The sequence below is a fragment of the Eucyclogobius newberryi genome, unplaced genomic scaffold (assembly GCF_026437365.1).
Source record: "Eucyclogobius newberryi isolate DKJ021-1_F unplaced genomic scaffold, fEucNew1.0.hap1 SCAF_12, whole genome shotgun sequence".
NCBI classification, from domain to species: Eukaryota; Metazoa; Chordata; class Actinopteri; order Gobiiformes; family Gobiidae; genus Eucyclogobius; species Eucyclogobius newberryi.
In genome coordinates, this window is record NW_027315746.1 from 32909171 (window position 1) to 32932538 (window position 23368).

Sequence of the window (23368 nt, forward strand, 5' to 3'; positions counted from 1 at the left end):
GTATCGTCTCAGTAGAAGTGCATGTGACACACTGAATGGACAGTCCACTCTCGATGCACTTGGACAGATCCTTCTTCTTCAAAGACAGAGAAGTCTCCTCGGGGGTCTTTCGTGTTCCTGTAAATGAATAAATCTTGTAAATGATTCATCAACTTAACTGCATTGATGACATCAGTAATAAGCCCTCACTTCCTCTGTTGTGCTGCAGTCTTTGTTTAGTGCAACGCGTACATCCATGGATTTGCTCTTCCATGACAGATGTAACCTAAAGCATTGTTTATTATTTTCTGATCGGATGTTGCATCCCGATCAGTGATCGGATATACATTTTACTCTTACTAGTTTGATCAGCGTTATACATTTCAAGCTTATTATTAGTCTCTCTCCTCCGTATAACACATGAATGGATCATGACATTTTACTGCCCACACTTTACGGCAGTTAACTTGCATCATGGATCAATCATCTGCATGTCCAGGGAATTTCGCGGACACCACACAGCAGAGAGCATCTTAACAGATTAAGGAAAAAATGCTCAATAACTGGGGCATCGACAAGCAACGGGTCGGTGTAATTTTGCGTGACAAGCGCTGCTAATATGAAGAAAGCTATGTGTGAGACGGGAGTGCGGAGTGTGCGCTGCGTCGCACATTCTGGCCATCTCTGCGTACAGAACTTGCTTTCCCAACACGGCGTGATAGACACCGTGGCTACTGCGAGGATGAGTGTAGGTCGCTTCAAACACTGGCCCCTGGCCTACTCTCGACTCGACAACAGATGGATTTCATCAAGAAAAACATACGTTTTATTATTTAAGCCCAAGAGTATTAAGAGTGCAGTTCTGAAAAGCACATTATGGCCTTACTTTATGACACTGTTGCAATTTTAATACACTTTGTTTATTTGTTTACATGCTTCTGGGGATTTTAAGTTGAGCTGCTTTTTTATTTAATTCAAATTCTGCACTATTGTTTCTTATTCAAGCTACCTCAAAAAAGGTGCACTGTTAAAGTGTTAAAAAATAAAATAAAAACTGCGACAACCTGCATTTGTGCATTTAAAAAAAAAAGTTACTGTACTAGGGAAAGAAATCCCGCACACTGTCTTACTTGCGGATAAAAATGTATTGGTAAAGAGGCAACGTTTCGGCAACTGGGCCTTCGTCAGGCAAATGGGTAACTGAGGATGGGACAGAGGTTTAAATAGGAGTGGCCTAAAAAATAGGAGTGGCCAATCACAGATGTTAAAGGTCCCATAACATGCAAAATCGACTTTTCAGAGCTTTTAACCTTCTTACATTGCTATTTGTGCTTCATATTTGTCCAGAGTGTTTTTTTTGATTGATTCCCGCAGTGTTTAGCTATATTACAGACTATCTCCTTTCCACAAATCTCCAAACTGACGGGCGGTGGGGCAAGACCGCGTCATAAGGGCAAGCACGCGTCATTAGCCCCCCTCACCCCCCGCCTGCCGCCTCCCGCCCCCTTCCCCCCGGCTCCGCGCTGCTGTCTCCCTTCAAGCTCATTCCGGAGTTTTTCTGCTTCGATTTACGAGGAAACACGGCTCAAAGAGGCCCAAAACGTCATTAATGATATCGCACTCTTTACTCTTATCACAATGGTGAAGGTTTATGTGGCACTTGATGCAGCAACCGGGAAAATAAACGGAGAGAAGTTCTATCCGATACGAAAAACCAGGAAATAAGAGCGCGATGGACATAAGACTTTTTTATCCATCTCTATCTCTATAGATAGATAGATAGATAGATAGATAGATAGATGGATAGATTCTCACTCATTCGCGCGGAGCTGCGCAGCGCGGAGCAGACAGCTGTGGGGCTACGTCACGGGTGGGCGGGGCACACACGCTCTCTGAGACTACGTCACGGGTTGGGCGGGGGAGCCAAATCGCTCTTCGCAAGGTTGGGGGCGAATATCAAACCAAGCCGTTTGCATTTCCGGGTTGGTGAGGGGGTCCAAGGTCTGGGTGATATTTCTTAACTATTCTGTTAAGGCTGTTGCACAACCCTTATTATTACCAATTATTATTACCAATTATACACTAGACTACACTAGACTACGAAACGTGAAAAAAAGCATGTTATGGCACCTTTAACCCCAAACGATAAACGATAGACAAATAGTGACACCTCATGATGAATTACACATACGTCAAAAATAGTATTAATCACTATTTTTTGAAGGCCCAGTTGCCGAAACGTTGTCTCTTTACCAATACATTTTTATTTGCAAGTAAGACAGTGCGCAGGATTTCTATTATTATTATTATTATTATTATTATTATTATTATTATTTTATATATATATATATAATTCCACAAATGTTCCCAATCATTGTGTTCACACTTGCTATCACAGGCAACACAACACCGCTCTGTGACGAGTTCTTGCTGGTTTGCTCACGGCAACAAACCACACTTTTTTGTAGCTGCTGTGAACAGCTGCAAGTTCCCCGAGTTGATCTGGCGCTGTACTCACACCACGTTTGTGAAATATGTTTGCTCATGTAACAGTTATACGATTAAATCCCACGGGCGCATACATGGATGCGCCCGTGGGTAAAACAAAACTAATCAAATGTGTGGTGATTTTCATAGCTTACGATGCCCACAAATGTTTTTTTCCCAGCAGCTTTTGAGTTTGCTCTCACAATTTGACATTCTCGAAACATACGGCCAGTAAATATGCAATAAAATGTTTAACGTCTGGTTTTCATTATTTTGAAATCCAGGTCGAGTTACCGGAAACACACATTTTTTTCTTCTTATGAAGTTCTCTCAGGTGTGAACTGTTGCCCAGTCAAGTGACCCAAACTGCCATTTTTAGAGCCAATTACCTTCCCAGGAATGTTGTGTAGAAGCATTGCGACTCCTGCTGACCAATTTGTTCCATAACTAAAATATATTTTGTCTCCCCAACATTTTTCATCAGTGTTTTTGGTGTGTGTCTCTTGAAGAAGAAAATGATGTGCTTTGGTTTTAGTCGAGTCTCTCAAACCCCGAGCATTGAGAGACGCCTGCCGTGTGGGGCGGGCTGCGGCCTCATGAGTTTGAGTCCGGCTTTCACCTGTTTGCTGCATGTCGTTCCCCAGTCTCATTCCCATTTCCCACTGCACTGTCCTGTCAAAGCCTACAGTCCAAAAAAAACTCTGGAAAAAAAAGTACTCAGAATGTGAAATACAAAGGATCAAACATGACTCTCCCACTTTACCCTCATTCACACAAACACATTTAATTGTTAAATTAAATCAATGTGTTACATTCATTAAATGTTGAATGTAAACATGTTTGAATGACAGAGCTCTGGCTAGACTTGTTTGATGCTGTCGGTCCTCACCCAAAGCCAGAGCCTGTTATACTGTCCACATTCTTATAGAAACAGTAAAGTTCTGTTCGTTTCATAACTCACTGAAGCTTGTGAAAATGACTTATTTTTTTCCATTACAACACCACTCTCAATGGTGATAAGGAATTGACAAAAGTATAAGTTATTTATTTAACCCTATTATTACTTAACATCTTCTTTTTCTGTGTTCATGGCAGATCTAAAAGTCCATCAGAAGAATGGGGTTCACCCTTTGACCAGTGTGGAAAGACATGGAGCTGTTCTTCTGCGCTCAAGAAACACTACAGAACTCACACAGGAGAAAAACCATACGAGTGTGACCAGTGTGGAAACAGTTTTCCTACAGCAAGAGCTCTCAAAATACACACTAGTATCCACACTGGAGAGAAACCTTACAGCTGTGATGTTTGTGAGAAGACATTTTCAAGCTCAAGCTACTTAAAAAAACACATGAGAATCCACACTGGAGAGAAACCTTACAGCTGTGATGTTTGTCAGAAGACATTTTCAAGCTCAAGCTACTTAAAAAAACACATGAGAATCCACACTGGAGAGAAACCTTACAGCTGTGATGTTTGTCAGAAGACATTTTCAAGCTCAAGCTACTTAAAAAAACACATGAGATTCCACACTGGAGAGAAACCTTACAGCTGTGATGTTTGTCAGAAGACATTTTCAAGCTCAAGCAACTTAACATCACACATGAGAGTCCACACTGGAGAAAAACCTTACAGCTGTGATGTTTGTGAGACGGCATTTTCATACTTGTGCAGCTTAATAAAACACATGAGAGTCCACACTGGAGATAAACCTTACAGCTGTGATGTTTGTGAGAAGGCATTTTCATGCTCAAGCCACTTAACATCACACATGAGAGTCCACACTGGAGAAAAACCTTACAGTTGTGATGTTTGTGAGACGGCATTTTCCCAGTCAAGCAGCTTAACATCACACATGAGAATCCACACTGGAGAGAAACCTTACAGTTGTGATGTTTGTCAGAAGACATTTTCATGCTCAAGCAGCTTAACATCACACATGAGAATCCACACTGGAGAGAAACCTTACAGTTGTGATGTTTGTGAGACGGCATTTTCATGCTCAAGCAGCTTAACATCACACATGAGAATCCACACTGGAGAGAAATCTTACAGCTGTGATGTTTGTCAGAAGACATTTTCAAGCTCAAGCAGCTTAATAAAACACATGAGAGTCCACACTGGAGAGAAACCTTACAGCTGTAATGTTTGTCAGAAGACATTTTCAAGCTCAAGCAGCTTAATAAAACACATGAGAGTCCACACTGGAGATAAACCTTACAGCTGTGATTTTTGTGAGAAGGCATTTTCAAGCTCAAGTCACTTAACATCACACATGAGAGTCCACACTGGAGAAAAACCTTACAGCTGTGATGTTTGTGAGAAGGCATTTTCAAGCTCAAGCTGCTTAAAAAAACACATGAGAGTCCACACTGGAGAGAAACCTTTTAAGTGTGACCAGTGTGAAAAGGCTTTTAGAACATCACCTGAGCTCTCGAATCACTACACAACCCACACAGGAATAACACTAAATGAGTGTGACCAGTGTGGAAACAGTTTTTCTACAGCAAGCGCTCTCAAAAGTCACACCAGAATCCACACTGGAGAGAAACCTTACAGCTGTGATGTTTGTGAGACGGCATTTTCCCAGTCAAGCAGCTTAATAACACACATGAGAATCCACACTGGAGAAAAACCTTACAGCTGTGATGTTTGTGAGAAGGCATTTTCAAGCTCAAGCAACTTAACATCACACATGAGAATCCACACTGGAGAGAAACCTTACAGCTGTGATGTTTGTCAGAAGGCATTTTTCCAGTCAGGCAACTTAACATCACACATGAGAGTCCACACTGGAGAGAAACCTTACAGCTGTGATGTTTGTCAGAAGGCATTTTTCCACTCAGGCAGCTTAATAAAACACATGAGAGTCCACACTGTTGAAAAGCCTTAGGCCTAAGGCTTTTATCAGATGCATGTGTTTTCATATCAAACGCCTGCTAATGTTCATGTTTTACCATAAATGAGCTCATCATCTGGACACTGTTTTTTTTTCCCAACTCCTTCAAGAGTCATTCTCAATATGTGGATGTAGTCTGAGAATGCAAATATTTACTCTACTCTATGAAGGGTGTTTACAATTTCACTTGAGATTACTCTCCTTTGTATCCTAACTGTAAAGGGCTATCAAAACCCTTTTGTTAGCTGATGTTAGCTCCCTCATCACTGAGTACCTGATTAGCGTCAGAATGGACAGGGCTTTTCCCGCCCCATGGCTTCAAGACACTATTGTATGCGACCGGTATGTTTAACGTTAAATTTCTATTCAAAGAGCTCTTTCTGAACAAAATGGCCTCTGTAGGACATATGTGTCCATAGAGACCTTTAAGAGACATTACCTTTTCATAATTAAGACACTGTTGCAGAAAGCAAAGCAAAATGTTGGATGGGTGGAAGAATGTTCCCCATCCCCCCATTGACCAACAACACTGTCTTCACCACACCCCCCTCCCCCCCTTTGGGTCAACACCTCTGATAAAGAACACAGAGGACACCAAATGGGTCCAAGGACCTGACCCCTGTGGAGAAGTGGAATCGTCCACTGTAACAAATCCTCTTGTTCTGCTGGATGGAAACTTTCTCAGGATGAAGTCCTTAATGACTGTATTTCACATTTAAACTGACTTAACGTTTACTGTGTGATCTAAACTTGTAAATAAATCATGCTTTAGTTTAGTTTGCCTTAAGAACTGTGTTAGAAATGTGTTTATGTCATATTTAATGTACTTCCTCATGACCTGCTAATGATGTGTGGGAGGGGCTTCCATTGTCTCCCACGTCTCAGCACTGTGCTCAGAATGTCAAATCTTCGAACGCTAAACTCTGAGCAAAGACCAGCGCCACAGACGGCTCTAAGGACCCAAAGATCTCTGAGGAGGCCTTGATCCACATCTGGGCCTTCTCTTGGACACATGAGACCTGAGAGTGGCTGAAACTTGCAGAGTGGCATTAAATTGAGGTTTCATCCAGATTATTTTAGAATTAATCAAAACTTACTTTTCACGTTGATCCCAGACATAGCTGGTGTAATTAATGTGTAATTACTTGCTTTGATATTTTTGTTTATTAAACTACACAAAATCATTCTGGTTTATAGACTTTTTATTGATCTTTTTTTTTTAGAGTTATAGTTGTCAGTCAATGGATAAAGTGCTCCCTTTTCAGAAAACGAGACTCGGTAGGTATTAATGTTTTGCTGAACAAGCTTCAGATTTTGCCCTTTTTAAATTTAAATCTGAACAATAACTACCTAAAATCCTAGCCCCAGAGAATATTGTCCATAACAAACACCATGTTCAAGCACAAGGGTGTCCATCAGTGCACGTGGCACCAGGACGCATACTTCCCAACTCTCTTGGAGATATTTATTTAAAAAAATAAAAATTGACCTTTTCTACTAGCCTTTACTTTGGTAGCAAAGGCGAGCGGGGGGGGGGAGCATACGGGGGACACGGGCGCCGCCATGTTTGTTGAGATTACGATGCTGAGCGTTTCCATCCCAGAATTCAACGCAGGTCAAATTTAATCCGAAATCTACACCATGATAGTGAACGACATGAGCGTTAACAAAGATAGCGGCGCCAATAAGGATAAATTGACTGATGAAAATAAATACCGGTTCTACACCACATGCTTGTTTAATATAGAAATATACTATGAAGCGTAAAGTGGGACGAATATGCATCCGATGAGTCATGTGTCTCAATCCTGGTCCTGTTGGACCTCAGCGCAGCGTTTGACACCATCGACCACAACATTCTACTGCAGAGGTTAGAATGTGATGTAGGTGTTGGAGGAACAGCCCTCAGCTGGTTTAAATCCTATCTATCTGATAGGTTCCAATTTGTTAATGTAAACCAGAGCTCCTCACCAAGCTCTAAAGTAATTTACGGTGTGCCACAGGGTTCGGTACTCGGTCCAATTCTGTTTACTCTTTATATGCTACCATTAGGCAACATTATTAGAAAGCATGGCATTAACTTCCACTGCTATGCAGACGACACTCAGCTGTATTTATCAATGAAACCTGATCAGAGCGATCAAGTAGACAGACTTAGTACTTGTGTGAAGGAGATAAAAACCTGGATGACACTAAACTACCTGCTTCTTAACCCTGAAAAAACCGAGGTCATTGTGCTTGGCCCTAAGCATCTACGAGACGCTCTATCTGAGCAGATAGTCACACTGGACAATGTCAGTGTAGCCTCCAGTTCTACTGTAAGAAACCTTGGAGTCTTATTTGACCAGGAGCTCTCATTTAAAGCTCATATAAATCAAGCTTGTAAAACAGCCTATTTCCATTTGCGCAACATCGCCAAAATCAGAAGAATCCTGCCTAAAAGTGATGCTGAAAAACTTATCCATGCATTTGTAACGACTAGATTAGACTACTGTAACTCCCTGCTTGCAGCGTGTCCTAAAAGCTCCATAAAAAGCTTTCAACTGGTTCAAAATGCAGCAGCAAGATTACTAACAGGAACAAAAAGAAGAGAGCACATTACGCCAGTGCTGAAGTCTCTTCACTGGCTCCCCGTCGAGTCTAGAATCAAATTCAAAATTCTACTCTTGACCTACAAAGCCATAAATGACATGGCCCCATCCTACCTCAAAGATGCTATAGAACCATATCATCCAAACAGAGCTCTTCGCTCTCAGAATGCTGGCCTTCTGGTGGTGCCAAGAGTCTCTAAAAGTACTGTAGGAGGTAGAGCGTTTAGCTACCAAGCTCCTGTGTTATGGAATCAGCTCCCGACCCATGTTAAATATGCTGACACAGTCTCTTCATTTAAGTCCAGGCTTAAAACGTTCCTCTTCGAAATCGCTTATGGTCAGAGTAGTTAGGAACAGAAAGATAAACCCACAGCTTCAGCTACGCTGCCCTAGGAGTAACTATGCTGGGGAAAGTATGGCAGCTTGAGCACTATCCTCTTCTTCTTCTGACTACTTATGCTATCAAACAATATTTATTTTTTAATTCCACTTGCAAACTGTTCACCGCCTTCTTTTTCTTTCTCTCACTCCTGAGGACCTGTGGACCCAGATGCCCCTCCCCTGGTGAAGTGGTCCCTGCCCTGTGTGGACGGTCCCTCATCTGCCTGAAGAGTGGCTCCAGTTCGCCTCAGTCGGTCCCTCATCTGCCTGAAGAGTGGGTCCAGCTCGCCTCCGACGGTCCCTCGTCTGCCTGAAGAGTGGGTCCAGCTCGCCTCCGACGGTCCCTCTTCTGCCTGAAGAGTGGGTCCAGCTCGACTCAGACGGTCCCTCTTCTGCCTGAAGAGTGGGTCCAGCTCGACTCAGACGGTCCCTCATCTGCCTGAAGAGTGGGTCCAGTTCGCCTCAGTCGGTCCCTCATCTGCCTGAAGAGTGGGTCCAGTTCGCCTCAGTCGGTCCCTCATCTGCCTGAAGAGTGGGTCCAGCTCCAGTCTCCTTGTGTCCGTCTGTCCGTCTGTGAGAGTCGGATCTCTCCTTCACTGGAACTCCTCCAGGTTTCTACGCTTTTTTCCCAAAGAGGTTTTTTTGTAGTTTTTCCTGGCCGAGAAGGAGAGTCTAAGGACAGAGGACCCTGGGACATCGTCCCTCGCCACCACAGACATTGTTGATTCATTTCTCCCTGTGGCCCTCAGAGGCAACTGTTGTTGTGATTTTGGGCCTTACAAAAATAAATTGATTTGATTTGATTTGATGTGGCTCGCCTCATTAGTGTTATTTTCGGTTAATTCTGTTAAAATTTGAAATCTCCCGCATAGGGGGGCAATCTCCCATTTTTTAATGTGTTATCTCCCCCCTGGGATGGTAAATAATTTGGGAAGTATGAGGACACCCTAGGCTGGAGATCAATTATCGGCTTCGTTGTCGTGTCATCTGACCTCCGGCCACGTATCTTGGACACTCGGGTGAAGAGAGGAGCAGAGCTGTCAACTGATCACCACCTGGTGGTGAGTTGGATCCGCTGGCGGAGGAGGAAGCTGTGCAGACACAAGCGCATTGTGAGGGTCTGTTGAGAACGTCTTGCGGAGCCCTCTGTCAGTAGGGTCTTCAACTCACACCTTCGGAACAGCTTCTCCCATTTCTTGGGGGAGGCTGGGGACATTGAGTCAGAGTGGACCATTTTCGTGACCTCCATCGTCGATGCGGCTGCTCAGAGCTGTGGTCGCAAGGTCTCAGGTGCCTGCAGGTACGGCAACGCCCGAACCCGGTGGTGGACACCGGAAGGGATGTTGTCAGGCTGAAGAAGTAGGCCTATCAGGCCTCTTTGGCTTGTAGGACTCCTGAGGCCTTTGACAGGTATCGGCTGACCAGACGAGCCGCAGCTTGTGCTGTCGCTGAGAGGAGTTTGGGGAGATCATGGAGGAGGACTACTGGTTGCCCCCAAAGAAATTCTGGAAAACCGTCCGTCGCCTCAGAAGTGGGAAGCAGTGCTTCACCAACACCGTTTACGGTGCGGGTGGAGACCTGCTGACCTCAACTGGGGATGTTGTCAGGACGGTGGAAGGAATACATTGAGAACCTCCGTAATCCCACTATCACATATTCCGAAGAGGAAGCAGACTGAAGACTCTGAGGCTGACTCGTCCATCGCCCAAGCTGAAGTCATTGAGGTTGTTGGCAGACTCCTTGGTGGCAGGGCTCTTGGGGTGGATGAGATCTGCCCTGAGTACCTAAAATTTTTCTGGATGTTGTAGGACTGTCTTGGCTGACACATCTAAGTGTCTCTGGACTGGCAGACCGGAGTGGTCATCCCTCCGTTCAAGAAAGGGGACCGGAGGGTGTGTTCCAACTACAAAGGGATCACACTCCTCAGTAAGGTCTGTTCCAGGGTACTGAAGAGGAGAATACGACTGATAGTCGAACCTCAGATTCAGGAGGAGCAGAGTGGTTTTTGTCCCGGTCGTGGAACACTGGACCAGCTCTAGACTCTCCATCGGGTGCTCGAGGGTTTATGGGAGTTTGCCCAACCAGTCCACATGTGCTTTGTGGATCTGGAGAAGGCTTTCAACCGTGTCCTTCGGGGTGTCCTTTGGGGGGTGCTCTGGGGCTACGGGGTCCGGGGCCCTTTGCTCAGGGCTGTCCGGTCCCTGTATGACTGGAGCAGGAGCTGTGTACATTGGAGTAAGTCAGACCTGTTCCCAGTGCGTGTTGGATGCCAGGGCATCCCTTTGTCACAGGTTCTGTTTTTTGTTTTTATGGACAGAATTTCTAGGCGCAGTCAGGGGTCGGAGGGTTTGGGGACCACAGGATTTCATCTCTGCTGTTTGCAGACGATGTTGTCCTGATGGCTCCATCAAACCCGGACCTGCAACATGCACTGGGACGGTTTGAGCCGAGTGTGAAGCGGCTGGGATGAGAATCAGCTCCAAATCCGAGGCCATGGTTCTCAACCGGAAAAAGGTGTCTTGCCCTTTCCAGGTGGGTGGGGAGTCCTTGCCCCAAGTGGAGGAGTTCAAGTATCTCGGGGTCTTGTTCACGAGTGAGGGAAGAGGGAACGTTAGATTGACAGTTGGATCGGTGCAGCGGTCTGTTGTGGTGAAGAAGGAGCTGAGTCGAAAGGCAAAGCTCTCAATTTACCGGTCAATCTACATTCCCTCACCTATGGTCATGAGGTAATATTTTGAATAATTGGTTAAATCCAACTGAACTCTTTGCTTTGAAAACCACTGCAAATATGATGACGGTTCAAAACCATGAACCATTTGCTCAATATTCAAACCCATTTTGGGCTGTATTCAAAATCAGAGCGTATTAAAAAAAAAGTCAAAATGTGTCCTGTTGAGTTGTGCTGTAGACCTTTAGTCGAACAATCGATCAATGGTGTCTTTGTCAAATTCATTTTGGGTTCTTTTGAAGGATTAATATTCACAACAACAGAAAAGAATAAACAAGTGAGATACTGTGAGATTTGGGAGTGAATTATGGGTTCATTCTGTCGTTTTTCATGTAAATACACTGGTCGTTTTCTATAAAAATAAAAAAAAAATATTTGCAATAGTGTGAACTCCTGTGATCTTGTGGTGTTGTCGTTCCACTTTGGGTTAAATACATGTTCTGTTAGCAAAATATATAAAATCAATGTTGTTTTTAAGTTGGGCTGAATTTGAATATTAAGTTTATTGTTGATGGTAAAAAGTTCAAACCTCAACTAACACATTTAAACACATTTCTGTTGTATTGAAATAATATTGTCTGATTATCGTTATCAGGAATTAGATAAAGATTTTTGTCACTATTTTTGCCTTAGTCTTCTCATAAAGATACTAAATAGTTTTGCCCGCTTTAATCGTGTCTACTGCACGGTTTTGGCCGTAGAGGTTTAGGTTTATAGTTTTACTTCCTGTTTGTAATTTATGACGTCACACTAGTGAATTACCCAGCAACCACTTTTTGATTCGACAAATAGAAATATATGAGCGCTACTTTATTTTGTTGAATTAACATTTATAGGGTGAAAAACAGTTGTTTTGTGTAAATTATACATCTACTCTGGCTGGACCCTAATGTGATGTCACTTCCTGTCATTTACTATAGATTTGTTTGTACTTTTCCTTGCATATAGCCGCTCGATCGGTGTAAAACTATGGTTCATATGTACAACAGATACAGACACACCAAATAAAAACCTGTAACGTGCCCTTTGAACTAGGGACTGTTGAATGTGGTGTCGATGAGTCTCGCAGGCCTGTTTGAATAGAACGGTTTGGCGTCTTGATTGTGTGTTACAAAGTTGCGTGTCTCTCATGTAACGCGCCTGAGCAGACGTTCAGCCCAGCGCTTCCGTTTTGCAGCGTATAAGGAAGAAAACTGTCTGGATGTTGCCAGAGCCCATTATTATAACACTTTCCGAGCCGGGCCACGTGACAGATGATTGAACGCTTTTCTTTCAACACTGACGATTTCAGTTTGAGTTGAGTTTGTCTTATTAAAAGCAGACTGACTTTTAACACAAAAAATAGTCACATTTCTTTCTCCATTTTGCTAAAGGTGTGATTTTTGTTTGTCTCACTATTAAATCTGCAAGTGAAAAGTAACGTTAAGGCTCAATTAATGAAAAAAATATGACAATCACAGTTATTAAAACCATAACTGTAATCACGATTATTCAAACAATTATTTGTTTTAGAGCAGGGATGTCAAATTTTACCGTTTTGATTAAATATCACGATTTAATGATTGATCACGATTATTGAGACTGTGACCAAACAACAGTGACAGTGAATTTCCCTGGGAGCGCCCCGGGTTTTTGCCTCTGTGACACAAGCGGTGTGCTTGGCCTGCCGATACCTGTCAACGGCCTTAGGAGTCCCATAAGCAGAAGAAACCTTATCCCTTACGCCATCCCGTACTTCCGGCGTCCACCACCGGGTTCGGGGGTTGCCGCCTTCCTAGATTTTTAAAGATGAATATTCATTAAAAACCTATAAAGGGTTAATTTGAAAAATTAAAAAGTGTGTATGATACCTGGAGACAAAAAGTACTAAAAAAAAAAACTTAGATTTGACTTTCTAGTTTACCTGATTTAGAAGCTATAAAATTGTATTATTATTATCTAAATAGGGTTGAATTGAAAAAAGTACAAGGTGTGCTTGATACCTAGAAATTAAACCTACTATAAAAGACAGTAGAAGCTATTGAAAGAATTCCTTGTTTTTTGAAGGTGAATATTCATAAACTACCTGGCCTGATAACGAGACTGTGACTGGGGCTTAGCATCGGACCTCTTCTTGACTGGAAAACATCATAATGGCCAATGTGAAACCTGTGGAAAAGAAGAAACTGTCCCCCATGTTTTAATGGAGTGTAACAGGTTTGCAGTTCAGAGGAGATCACTTTTGTCCTACTTCTTTGATCTGGGGTTTAAATCTGTGTCAGTGAAGACTTTGCTTGTCCCCTCTTTGCATCAGCAGGTGTACAGAGCGTCATAACGGACTATCACCAGTGAGAGGCAGCAGTTCTCTGTGTGGTGCGTAGTCTCCCGGAAATACATTGTTACCTGCCTGGCTGGCCCCTTGAAGAGAGAGGGTGGCATTGTGGGTAGCCGGAAGTGTCTTGTTGTTTTTGGGTCTGTTTTTCGATGTTTTTTCGGCGGGCGCGTGTCTGCCACCGCTGATCCGCATGTCCTGCATTCCGTTTCATGTAACCAAATAAAATCGTGTTGCAACGAGTACTATGCCTGCTCAGCCTCTGTACCACGGTTAGGAGTTTACTGGGCAGGGGAAGTATTAATAAATCCGGAGGTGGAAATAAATTTGGCCACGTCCCGGAAGGGACCTGCGCGCTAATGTATAGCTTACATAGAGATATCGTTCTACTGACGCGCGCAGATCTCTATTGGTGGTGCGGAGGCAAAGTGCTTCACCATGCATTAGACGGCAAGAATGAAGGTCCTTGTGCCCTAGTATCTCTCATTGTGCAGGCAGACGTGTTTCCCATGACAGCTAACGACATTTTGCAGTGGGCTGATTCTCCTGTCCGGATGGCAGAGAACCCACTGCGTCCCATGAGATCGGTAGGGAAATCCACTCCCTGGCTGAGTGAAGCTGACCCAACCTATGTCGATGCCATAGGAGTCCCACGGGGTGTGCCAGACGAGTATAAAATAAGTAATCAAGTGGCCGCAGGATTTGAATCATTCTTTTGCCCGTGGTGTACTATAAATAAAAACGTTGATAGAATTAATTACATCCATTATAATGTTCAGAGACTGGGTAATTTTTCCCAGGAAGGATTCACTGCTGTACACGAGCAGCTAGCCGCTACCTCTCTGATGGCCTTCCAGAATCGTATAGCCTTGGACATGCTCTTGGCAGAGAAAGGCGGGATTTGCGCCATGATAGGGGAGGAGCAATGTTGTACTTTTATACCGAATAACACACGCGAAGGGGGCCGTTTGACCCAGGTTGTTGACGGATTACGCACACTAAATAGAAAGATGAAAAAGCATTCGGGGGTAGACACATCCATTTGGGATTCATGGATGAATTATTTTGGTAAATGGATGTGATAAAATGTGAATATATGATTATATTTCTGTGATGTATTTTATCTGCATAATAGTGATATTTTATCTGCATCATTAGTCTAAGAGAATAACGGGTGTGTGACAAACTGCATTTGTGAAGGGGTCGTAAAGATGGGCCAAAGGATGTTTACCCTAGGGGGGTGACAGCCCAGAGGAGTTTGGGTAATGTTTACCCAAGGCTTGATCTCTAGGAAAAATACCAGCTGTAAAACAAGTGCCTTGATGTGAAGCTGACCAATGAGAAATGTGACCCGCCTATTCCAGAATATCTAACAAAACCAACCAGCATGGGAAAAAACGGGGTGAGACGCAGGAGGATCACGCAGGCTGCGTACCACAGCCTGCGTGATCAGTCCAGGCGTTTTCTCCCAAGCTTGCCATACAAATGTCTCATATTTCTGTGTCGTTTCATTTTCTAAGTTGAATTGTGTTCTCGATGTGTTACGGAATAGCATCGGTGTATGTCTGATTCCATGACAATGGAAAGGGTTAATGTCGTCTGTGATACTCTCCCTCGCCGTTTTCCTGGCCATCCTGGTCTTGTGTGGCTATGGCTGCATACCCTGTATCAAGACCTTCACGGTGTCTTACCCGCCTGGTGGAACGAACGATCGGCGGCTTTGTGGCTCAGGCAGGAGGAGGTCAGTATATGTTGATATGTTGGTGCCAAAGGAAGATGCTGTCCTCCCGGAGGAAGAGGAATGTTATCTACTCTAACCTTTCCCTTTGTCTAGTGTGCTGCGCTGTGCTTTATTTTTCAGAGTTGTCTGGTGAGCCGAACAATGGGAAAGTTTTGCAGTTCTGTAGTAGACATGTTTATATTGATGCACGGTTTTCTCACCAGTGATTTTATGTGAATTATTTGATTATATATGGGTTCTGATTGTGATCTCCTTCAGATATCAACAGGGGGAATGAAGTATATTGATTATGCTACTATGTTTGTTACTTATGCTCATGTATCGCTTCATTCTTCTGCCCAGTCCAGATGAAGGGAGATCGGAGGGTCGGAAAAGAGTCGTGAGAGAGCAGAATAATCCTAAAGTAATCCTTCAATTTAAAACTGAGAGTGAGTTAGGAAAAATTGGAATCTTGGCGCTGTCAAGGGAGATAAAGAAGATATTGGGGGATGTAGCATTTGCCAGTGTTGAGAGATGGTAATCTACTGATTGTGTGTGATTCGGAGGCGCAGAAAAACTCAGCAATGCAGATTAGTAGCATTGGAAAGATGGCTGTAAGTGAGTTTAAGGTTGTTGGAGAAAGGAAAGGAGCACGTGGAGTAGTCACAGGAATCCCCCTGGATGAAGATCTGAATAAGTTTAAAAACAGTTTGGGTGCAGGGGTGGATTCTGTTAAGAGATTGATGAGATGGAGTGATGGCCAAAGAATTCAGAGCATGTCGGTTTTATTGGAATTTTAAGATGTGCTTCCTGAGAGAGTGAAGGTCGGCTGTTTGAGTTTCCTGGTAAGAGAATATGTCCCTCCTCCACTCCGGTGCTACAAGTGTCAGCTTTATGGCCACGGTGTAAAGAGGCAAGCAGAAATGTTTAAAATGTGGAGGTGAACATAAGATTGAAGAATGTGAGGAAAATGCTCAGATTAAGTGCTGTAATTGTGGGGGACAGCACACTGCGACGTTTGGTGGATGTGAGGTAAGAAAGAAAGCTGTACAAATTGAAAAGGTAAAAATGTTGAATAACATCTCGTATGCAGAAGCTGCAACGAAGGTCCAAATACAGAAACGAGGAAACACTGCTGACACCAGTGTTGTTCCAAAAAGAGGAGGAACAAGTATAGTACTTGCTGTTGATGACTTGGTAGTATTTTTGTCTTATGTGATAAATTGCTCTGAACAAGTCAAACGTAAACCAGACAAAGCTAAGATGATAGTAGAGGGGGCGGAGAAATTCTTGGGTGCTAAAGGTATCTCTTGGGAGCTAATGAACAAAAGGTTAGAGGGGAACAGTAAGGCAGGAGGAGAAACAAGTGAGAAGACCTGATTATACTGCAGTGGAATGCCAGGAGTCTCATTGCAAATGGACAGGAATTTAAAGGATATGTACAAGATAGTAAGGTGAAACCGGATGTCATTTGTGTTCAAGAAACCTGGCTAAAGCCAACATTAGATTTTGTTATTAGAGGGTACGAGTGTGTTCGAAGGGATAGGCAAGGAGGAAATGGTGGAGGATGTGCAATATTTATCAGGAATGGGATCAGTATAGAGTTTTAAGTAAAGGGAAAGAATTAGAATTCATTGTGATAGAAGTGTGGGGGAGAGTTCTTCTATTAAGAGTGCTTTTTAAACTTCCTATAAGTTATCTATCCTTTTCCTCTGAATCTACCTGCGTTGCAACAACAAAATTTCCCCATGTGTGGACAAAAAAGGAATATCTTATCTCATCTTAAGCGTTTAACACTGGAGGGTCTGCAGGATTTTATGGTTCATCTTGAGGGCAAATCTACATGTTGTGGTCATTTTAATGCTCATAGTACGTTGTGGGCATAATGATGAGAATGGGTTGGTGATAGAGGATTTAATGGATATGAAGGGTCTTGTATGTTTGAATGACGGGAGTGGAACTAGATTTAATGCAAGGAATGGAACAAAATCAGCCCATCATATTGCTGGGATGAGCACCTGGGTCGTTGATAAGGAGTGATCACTACCCAATAAAAACAGATAAGTTTTAATTATGAGAGTGCACGGAAGGAATAAGTAGGTGGTGTTTTAAAGGAATAGACTGGAATAAATTCAGGGTCATTTGTGAAAATGAAATGGAGAAAGCACAGTTTGGGCTCTGGAACCCATCTCCTCGAGAGGGGCTGGACGCTCCACTTCTCTGGTGTTGCCCGCGGGGAGAGGCGGCGGGCTGGTGTGGGCTTGCTGATAGCCCCTCAGCTCAGCCGCCACGTGTTGGAGTTTACCCCGGTGAACGAGAGGGTCGCGTCCCTCCGCCTTCGGGTGGGGGACAGGTCTCTCACTGTTGTGGCGGCCTACGGGCCGAACAGCAGTGCAGAGTACCCGGCCTTCTTGGAGTCCTTGGGAGGGGTACTGGACAGTGCACCGACCGGGGACTCTGTTGTTCTACTGGGGGACTTCAACGCCCACGTGGGCAATGACAGTGACACCTGGAGAGGGGTGATCGGGAAGAACGGCTTCCCCGATCTGAACCCGAGCGGTGTTCAGTTATTGGACTTCTGTGCTAGCCACGGATTGTCCATAACGAACACCATGTTCAAGCACAAGGGTGTCCATCAGTGCACATGGCACCAGGACACCCTAGGCCGGAGGTCAATGATCGACTTTGCTGTCGTGTCATCAGACCTCCGGCCGCGTGTCTTGGACACTCGGGTGAAGAGAGGGGCAGAGTTGTCAACCGATCACCACCTGGTGGTGAGTTGGATCCGCTGGCGGAGGAGGAAGCCGGACAGACTTGGCAGACCCAAGCGCATTGTGAGGGTCTGTTGGGAACGTCTAGTGGAGCCCTCTGTCAGTAGGGTATTCAACTCGCACCTCCGGGAGAGCTTCTCCCATGTCCCGGGGGAGGCTGGGGACATTGAGTCCGAGTGGACCATGTTCTCCGCCTCCATTGTTGATGCGGCTACTCGGGGCTGTGGTCGCAAGGTCTCCGGTGCCTGTCGTGGCGGCAACCCCCGAACCCGGTGGTGGACACCGGAAGTAAGGGATGCCGTCAGACTGAAGAAGGAGGCCTATCAGGCCACTCTAGCTTGTAGGTCTCCGGAGGTCATCGACGGGTACCGGCAGGCCAAGCGAGCCGCGGCCCGTGCTGTCGCAGAGGCAAAAACCCGGGCCTGGGAGGAGTTCGGGGAGGCCATGGAGGAGGACTATCGGTCGGCACCAAAGAAATTCTGGCAAACCGTCCGGCGCCTCAGGAGGGGGAAGCAGTGTCTCACCAACACCGTTTACGGTGCGGGTGGAGACCTGCTGACCTCGACTGGGGATGTCGTCGGACGGTGGAAGGGATACTTTGAGGATCTCCTTAATCCCTCAGTCACGTCTTCCGAAGAGGAAGTAGAGACCGGGGACTCGGAGGCTGGCTCATCCATCAGCCAAGCTGAAGTCACTGAGGTTGTTCGCAAACTCCTCGGTGGCAGGGCTCCGGGGGTGGATGAAATCCGCCCTGAGTACCTAAAGTATCTGGATGTTGTAGGACTGTCTTGGTTGACACGTCTCTGCAACATCGCGTGGCGTTCGGGGACCGTGCCTCTGGACTGGCAGACCGGGGTGGTGGTCCCTCTGTTCAAGAAGGGGGACCGGAGGGTGTGTTCCAACTACAGAGGGATCACACTCCTCAGCCTCCCGGGTAAGGTCTATTCCAAGGTACTGGAGAGGAGAATCCGACCGATAGTCGAACCTCGGATTCAGGAGGAGCAGAGTGGTTTTCGTCCCGGTCGTGGAACACTGGACCAGCTCTATACCCTCCATCGGGTGCTCGAGGGTTCATGGGAGTTTGCCCAACCAGTCCACATGTGCTTTGTGGATCTGGAGAAGGCTTTCGACCGTGTCCCTCGGGGTGTCCTTTGGGGGGTGCTCCGGGAGTACGGGGTCCGGGGCCCTTTGCTCAGGGCTGTCCGGTCCCTGTATGACCGGAGCAGGAGCTGTGTTCGCATTGCCGGCAGTAAGTCAGACCTGTTCCCAGTGCATGTTGGACTCCTCCAGGGCTGCCCTTTGTCACCGGTTCTGTTCATAATTTTTATGGACAGAATTTCTAGGCGCAGTCAGGGGTCGGAGGGTGTCCGGTTTGGGGACCACAGGATCTCATCTCTGCTGTTTGCAGACGATGTTGTCCTGATGGCTCCATCAAACCCGGACCTGCAACATGCACTGGGACGGTTTGCAGCCGAGTGTGAAGCGGCTGGGATGAGAATCAGCACCTCTAAATCCGAGGCCATGGTTCTCGACCGGAAAAAGGTGGCTTGCCCTCTTCAGGTGGGTGGGGTGTCCTTGCCCCAAGTGGAGGAGTTCAAGTATCTCGGGGTCTTGTTCACGAGTGAGGGAAGGATGGAGCGTGAGATCGACAGGCGGATCGGTGCAGCGGCTGCAGTGATGCAGTCGCTGCATCGGACCGTTGTGGTGAAGAGGGAGCTGAGCCGAAAGGCAAAGCTCTCGATTTACCGGTCGGTCTATGTTCCTACCCTCACCTATGGTCATGAGCTTTGGGTAGTGACCGAAAGAACAAGATCGCGGATACAAGCGGTCGAAATGAGTTTCCTCCGCCGTGTGGCTGGACGCTCCCTTAGAGATAAGGTGAGGAGCTCGGCCACACGGGGGGAGCTCGGAGTAGAGCCGCTGCTCCTCCACGTCGAGAGGAGCCAGCTGAGGTGGCTCGGGCATCTGTTCCGGATGCCTCCTGGGCGCCTCCCTCGGGAGGTGTTTCAGGCATGTCCCACCGGGAAGAGGCCCCGGGGAAGACCCAGGACACGCTGGAGAGACTATGTCTCTCGGCTGGCCTGGGAACGCCTCGGGATCCCCCCGGAGGAGTTAGAGGAAGTGTCTGGGGAGAAGGAAGTCTGTGAGTCCCTGCTCAGACTGCTGCCCCCGCGACCCGGCCCCGGATAAAGCGGTAGAAGATGGATGGATGGATGGAAATGGAGAAAGTAAATGTGGATGTAAACTTATTTGTGTCTCGCGATTGTGAGAGCAGCAAAGCAGACAATAAGGAAGAGCAAAGGTAAGCAAAACCGAAAGATTGTCCCTTGGTGGTCTGAAGAATGCACAAATGCCATTCGAGCGAGGAATAAAGCATTTAAAGTATTGAAAAGAAATGATTGTTTTCAAAATTATATTGATTATAAAAAGAAAATGGCAATGGTAAAAAGAACGGTAAAAGGAGAAAGAGTATTGGAGAGGTTACTGTGACACGCTTGGTAGACAATCATCGGTAGGTCAGGTTTGGGGAACAATTAAAAGAATGGCTGGTATTAATAAAAGTTTTAGTTACCCAGTGATGAAAAATGGAGAAGAAGTAGTTCTAGATAATGCAAATAAAGCTGAGTTGTTAGCTAGGCAATATGTAAAAGTTAATAGTCGGGAAAATCTGAGTGTAGAGGAAAAGAGAGCAAGAAGAAAGATTGTGGGAAATAACACCAATAGATTAGATGATATCAGTGACTATGATAGTGCAATTAATGTTGAATTTACAATGAAGGAACTCAATGACGCTTTAAATAAGTATGAAAAGATGAAGTTATTGTATGTTGAAGAACCTCAGTGGAAAAAGTAAAGCCTTAATTTTACAGTTGTATAATAAAGTGTGGATGGAGAATTCCTACCAGACCAGTAGAAGGAGGCAGTAATAGTACCAAATTGTAAACCAGGTAAGGATCCCAGCTTGGCAGTGAGCTATAGACCTAGAGCCTTGACATCGCATGTAGGGAAACTAATGGAAAAAATGATCAATGAAAGACTATGCTATATTTTGGAAAAAAATGAAATGATTAAAAGCCACCAGTCTGGATTTAGGAAAGGCAGGAGTACAATAGACCCAGCAGTTATTTTGGAGCATGAAATTAGAAAAGCCCAAGTGAATAAGGAGTGTGTTGTTGCAGTATTTTTTGACATTGAAAAAGCTGATGATATGATGTGGAGGGAGGGGCTAATTATAAGGTTGCATCAGATGGGAATAAGAGGCAAGATGTTAGGATGGGTTAGGAATTTTTTGGTAGGAATATTTCAGTGCGTGTGGGGAAAGATTTTAGCTCAAAGTATGACATCAAAAATGGTACGCCACAGGGGAGTGTAGTGGGCCCGGTGCTGTTTTCTATTATGAATAATGAAATATTTTGTAATGTGGAAGGCCCTATAGGGGTCTCTCTTTTTGCAGATGATGGAGTAATGTGGAAGAGAGGTAGAAATATTGAATATACTGGGGGGAAATTGCAACAAGCCATACATTAAGTGGAAACATGGACAATTAAGTGGGGATTTAGATTTTCTGTAAATAAGACAAAAACAATGTTTTTTACGAGTGTGAGTTTAAGTATTTGGGGTTGTGGTTTGACACTATATTGACATGGGGAGTGCATATAAGTAAAACAGTAGAGAAGTGTAAAAAAGTGGTAAACATTATGAGGTGCTTGAGAGGACGGGAGTGGGGACGGGAGTGGGGAGCTAGCCGGAAATGCCTGAAGGTAATATATATGGCTCTGATCAGATCATCGATTGACTATGGGTGTATTGTATATTGCTCAGCTTCAAGGAGTAATCTAAAAAAATTAGATATAGTTCAGAACCAAGCTTTAAGAGTGTGTTGTGGGGCGATGAGGTCAACTCCAGTAGATGCACTCCAAGTTGAAAAGGGGGAGATGCCTCTAGATAGCAGAAGAGAGCAGATGATTCTAACATATTGGGTTAATTTACAAGGACATAGTGTAAGCCACCCAGGACTAAATGTACTAAAACCATGTCAGGAAAAAGAAAAAGCACAGTTCACCAGCTTTGGGTGGATAGGAGAGAGTGAAGCTCAAATAAATAGGAATTAACCAGCTGAACGTGAGCCCGACAGTTCCAAACTCTAATGTCCCTCCATGGTTTCTGAAAGAGCCTGGGGTAGATCTGAGTTTGTTGAGAAGAAAGAAATGTAGTAGTGTTAATGTGAACGGGTACATAAATAGAGAGTATTCAGAAAATCTAGTAATTTACACTGATGCATCAAAGTTAACTAGTGGTAAGGTTGGAGTAGCTTTTGTCATCCATGATATAGACATTGTTGTAAAAAAAAGAGTAAGTGATTACATAGCTGTGTAAACAGCAGAACTGTTGGCTGTGCTTTTGGCACTAAACTGGAGGAGGAAAATGGGCAAGAGAAAAATCTAGTTGCATCAGATTCAAGTAGAGCAATAACAAGTATTAAACATTTGAGCTCGGAAACCAGACAAGACGTAATCTGTGAAATAGGACAAGTGCTAGAAAGAATAAACAGACAAGGGAAACAAGTACACACTCACATAGGGGTGGAAGGGAACGAGCTGGCACATAAATATGCAAAAGGAGGAGCTACAAAAGCAGAGGTGGACATCCCCATTTTGCATTGTAAAACATAAATCAAAACCACAATTATGGAAGAAGTTAGGAAACGATGGCAGAGGAGATGGGTTGCTTGCTCCTCCCCCTGCACAGCTGCACAATGCCCTGCACCCGTCCCTCTTCACACCTCTGCTCCAGCCCATCAGCTCCCCACTTTGCCTGGACTCACCCATCCCCCCAGCACACAGTCCCCCTGCCAACCACTGACTCTCTCAACAGCACAGGTGAGGAGAGAGCTGAAGAGGATTAAAGTGAGGAGGGCAGCAGGACCTGACGGCATCAGCCCCAGGCTCCTTAAGTCCTGCAGATGAACTGTGTGGAGTTATGGAGCATGTCTTCAACATGAGCCTGAAGCTCAGGGTGGTACCACAGGTCTGAAGACCTCCTGTCTGGTACCTGTGCCCAAGACACCGCGCGCCAAAGACTTCAGCTTAACAGCTTCAGGCCGGTGGCTCTCACGTCCCACCTGATGAAGACACTGGAGCGGCTGGTCCTGGACCACCTCCGCTCCACCGTGAGCCCAGCCATGGACCCGCTGCAGTTTGCATACCGGCATCGGAGTGGAGGACGCCGTCATCTCCCTGCTGCACCGCTCTCTCTCTCACCTGGAGAAACCTGGCAGCTCTGTGAGGATCCTGTTCTTTGATCTCTCTAGCTCCTTCAACGCCATCCAGCCGCTGCTCCTGAGGGACAAGCTTGATCCTGGACTACCTCACAGAGGCACTGTCATTTTGCCTTTTCTCTTCACCCTCTACACTGCAGACCTCAGACACGACACGGACAGCTGTGTCCTGCAGAAGTTCTCTGACCACTCTGCCATCATCGGACTCATCACAGACGACGATGAT

General features: G+C 45.2%; 1 protein-coding gene across 1 annotated transcript in view; it reads left to right on the top strand.

Annotated features, from left to right (window-relative positions):
- The first annotated feature begins 3898 nt into the window (after positions 1-3898).
- The window catches only part of LOC140355869 (uncharacterized), an 84479-nt gene continuing 65009 nt past the window's right edge, over positions 3899-23368 (top strand). The window contains exons 1-4 of the mRNA XM_072440509.1: positions 3899-4884; positions 4969-5353; positions 10185-10226; positions 13868-13960. Of these exons, the coding sequence (XP_072296610.1) occupies positions 3899-4884; positions 4969-5353; positions 10185-10226; positions 13868-13960 (1506 nt within the window). The remainder of the gene's footprint in view (positions 4885-4968; positions 5354-10184; positions 10227-13867; positions 13961-23368) is intronic.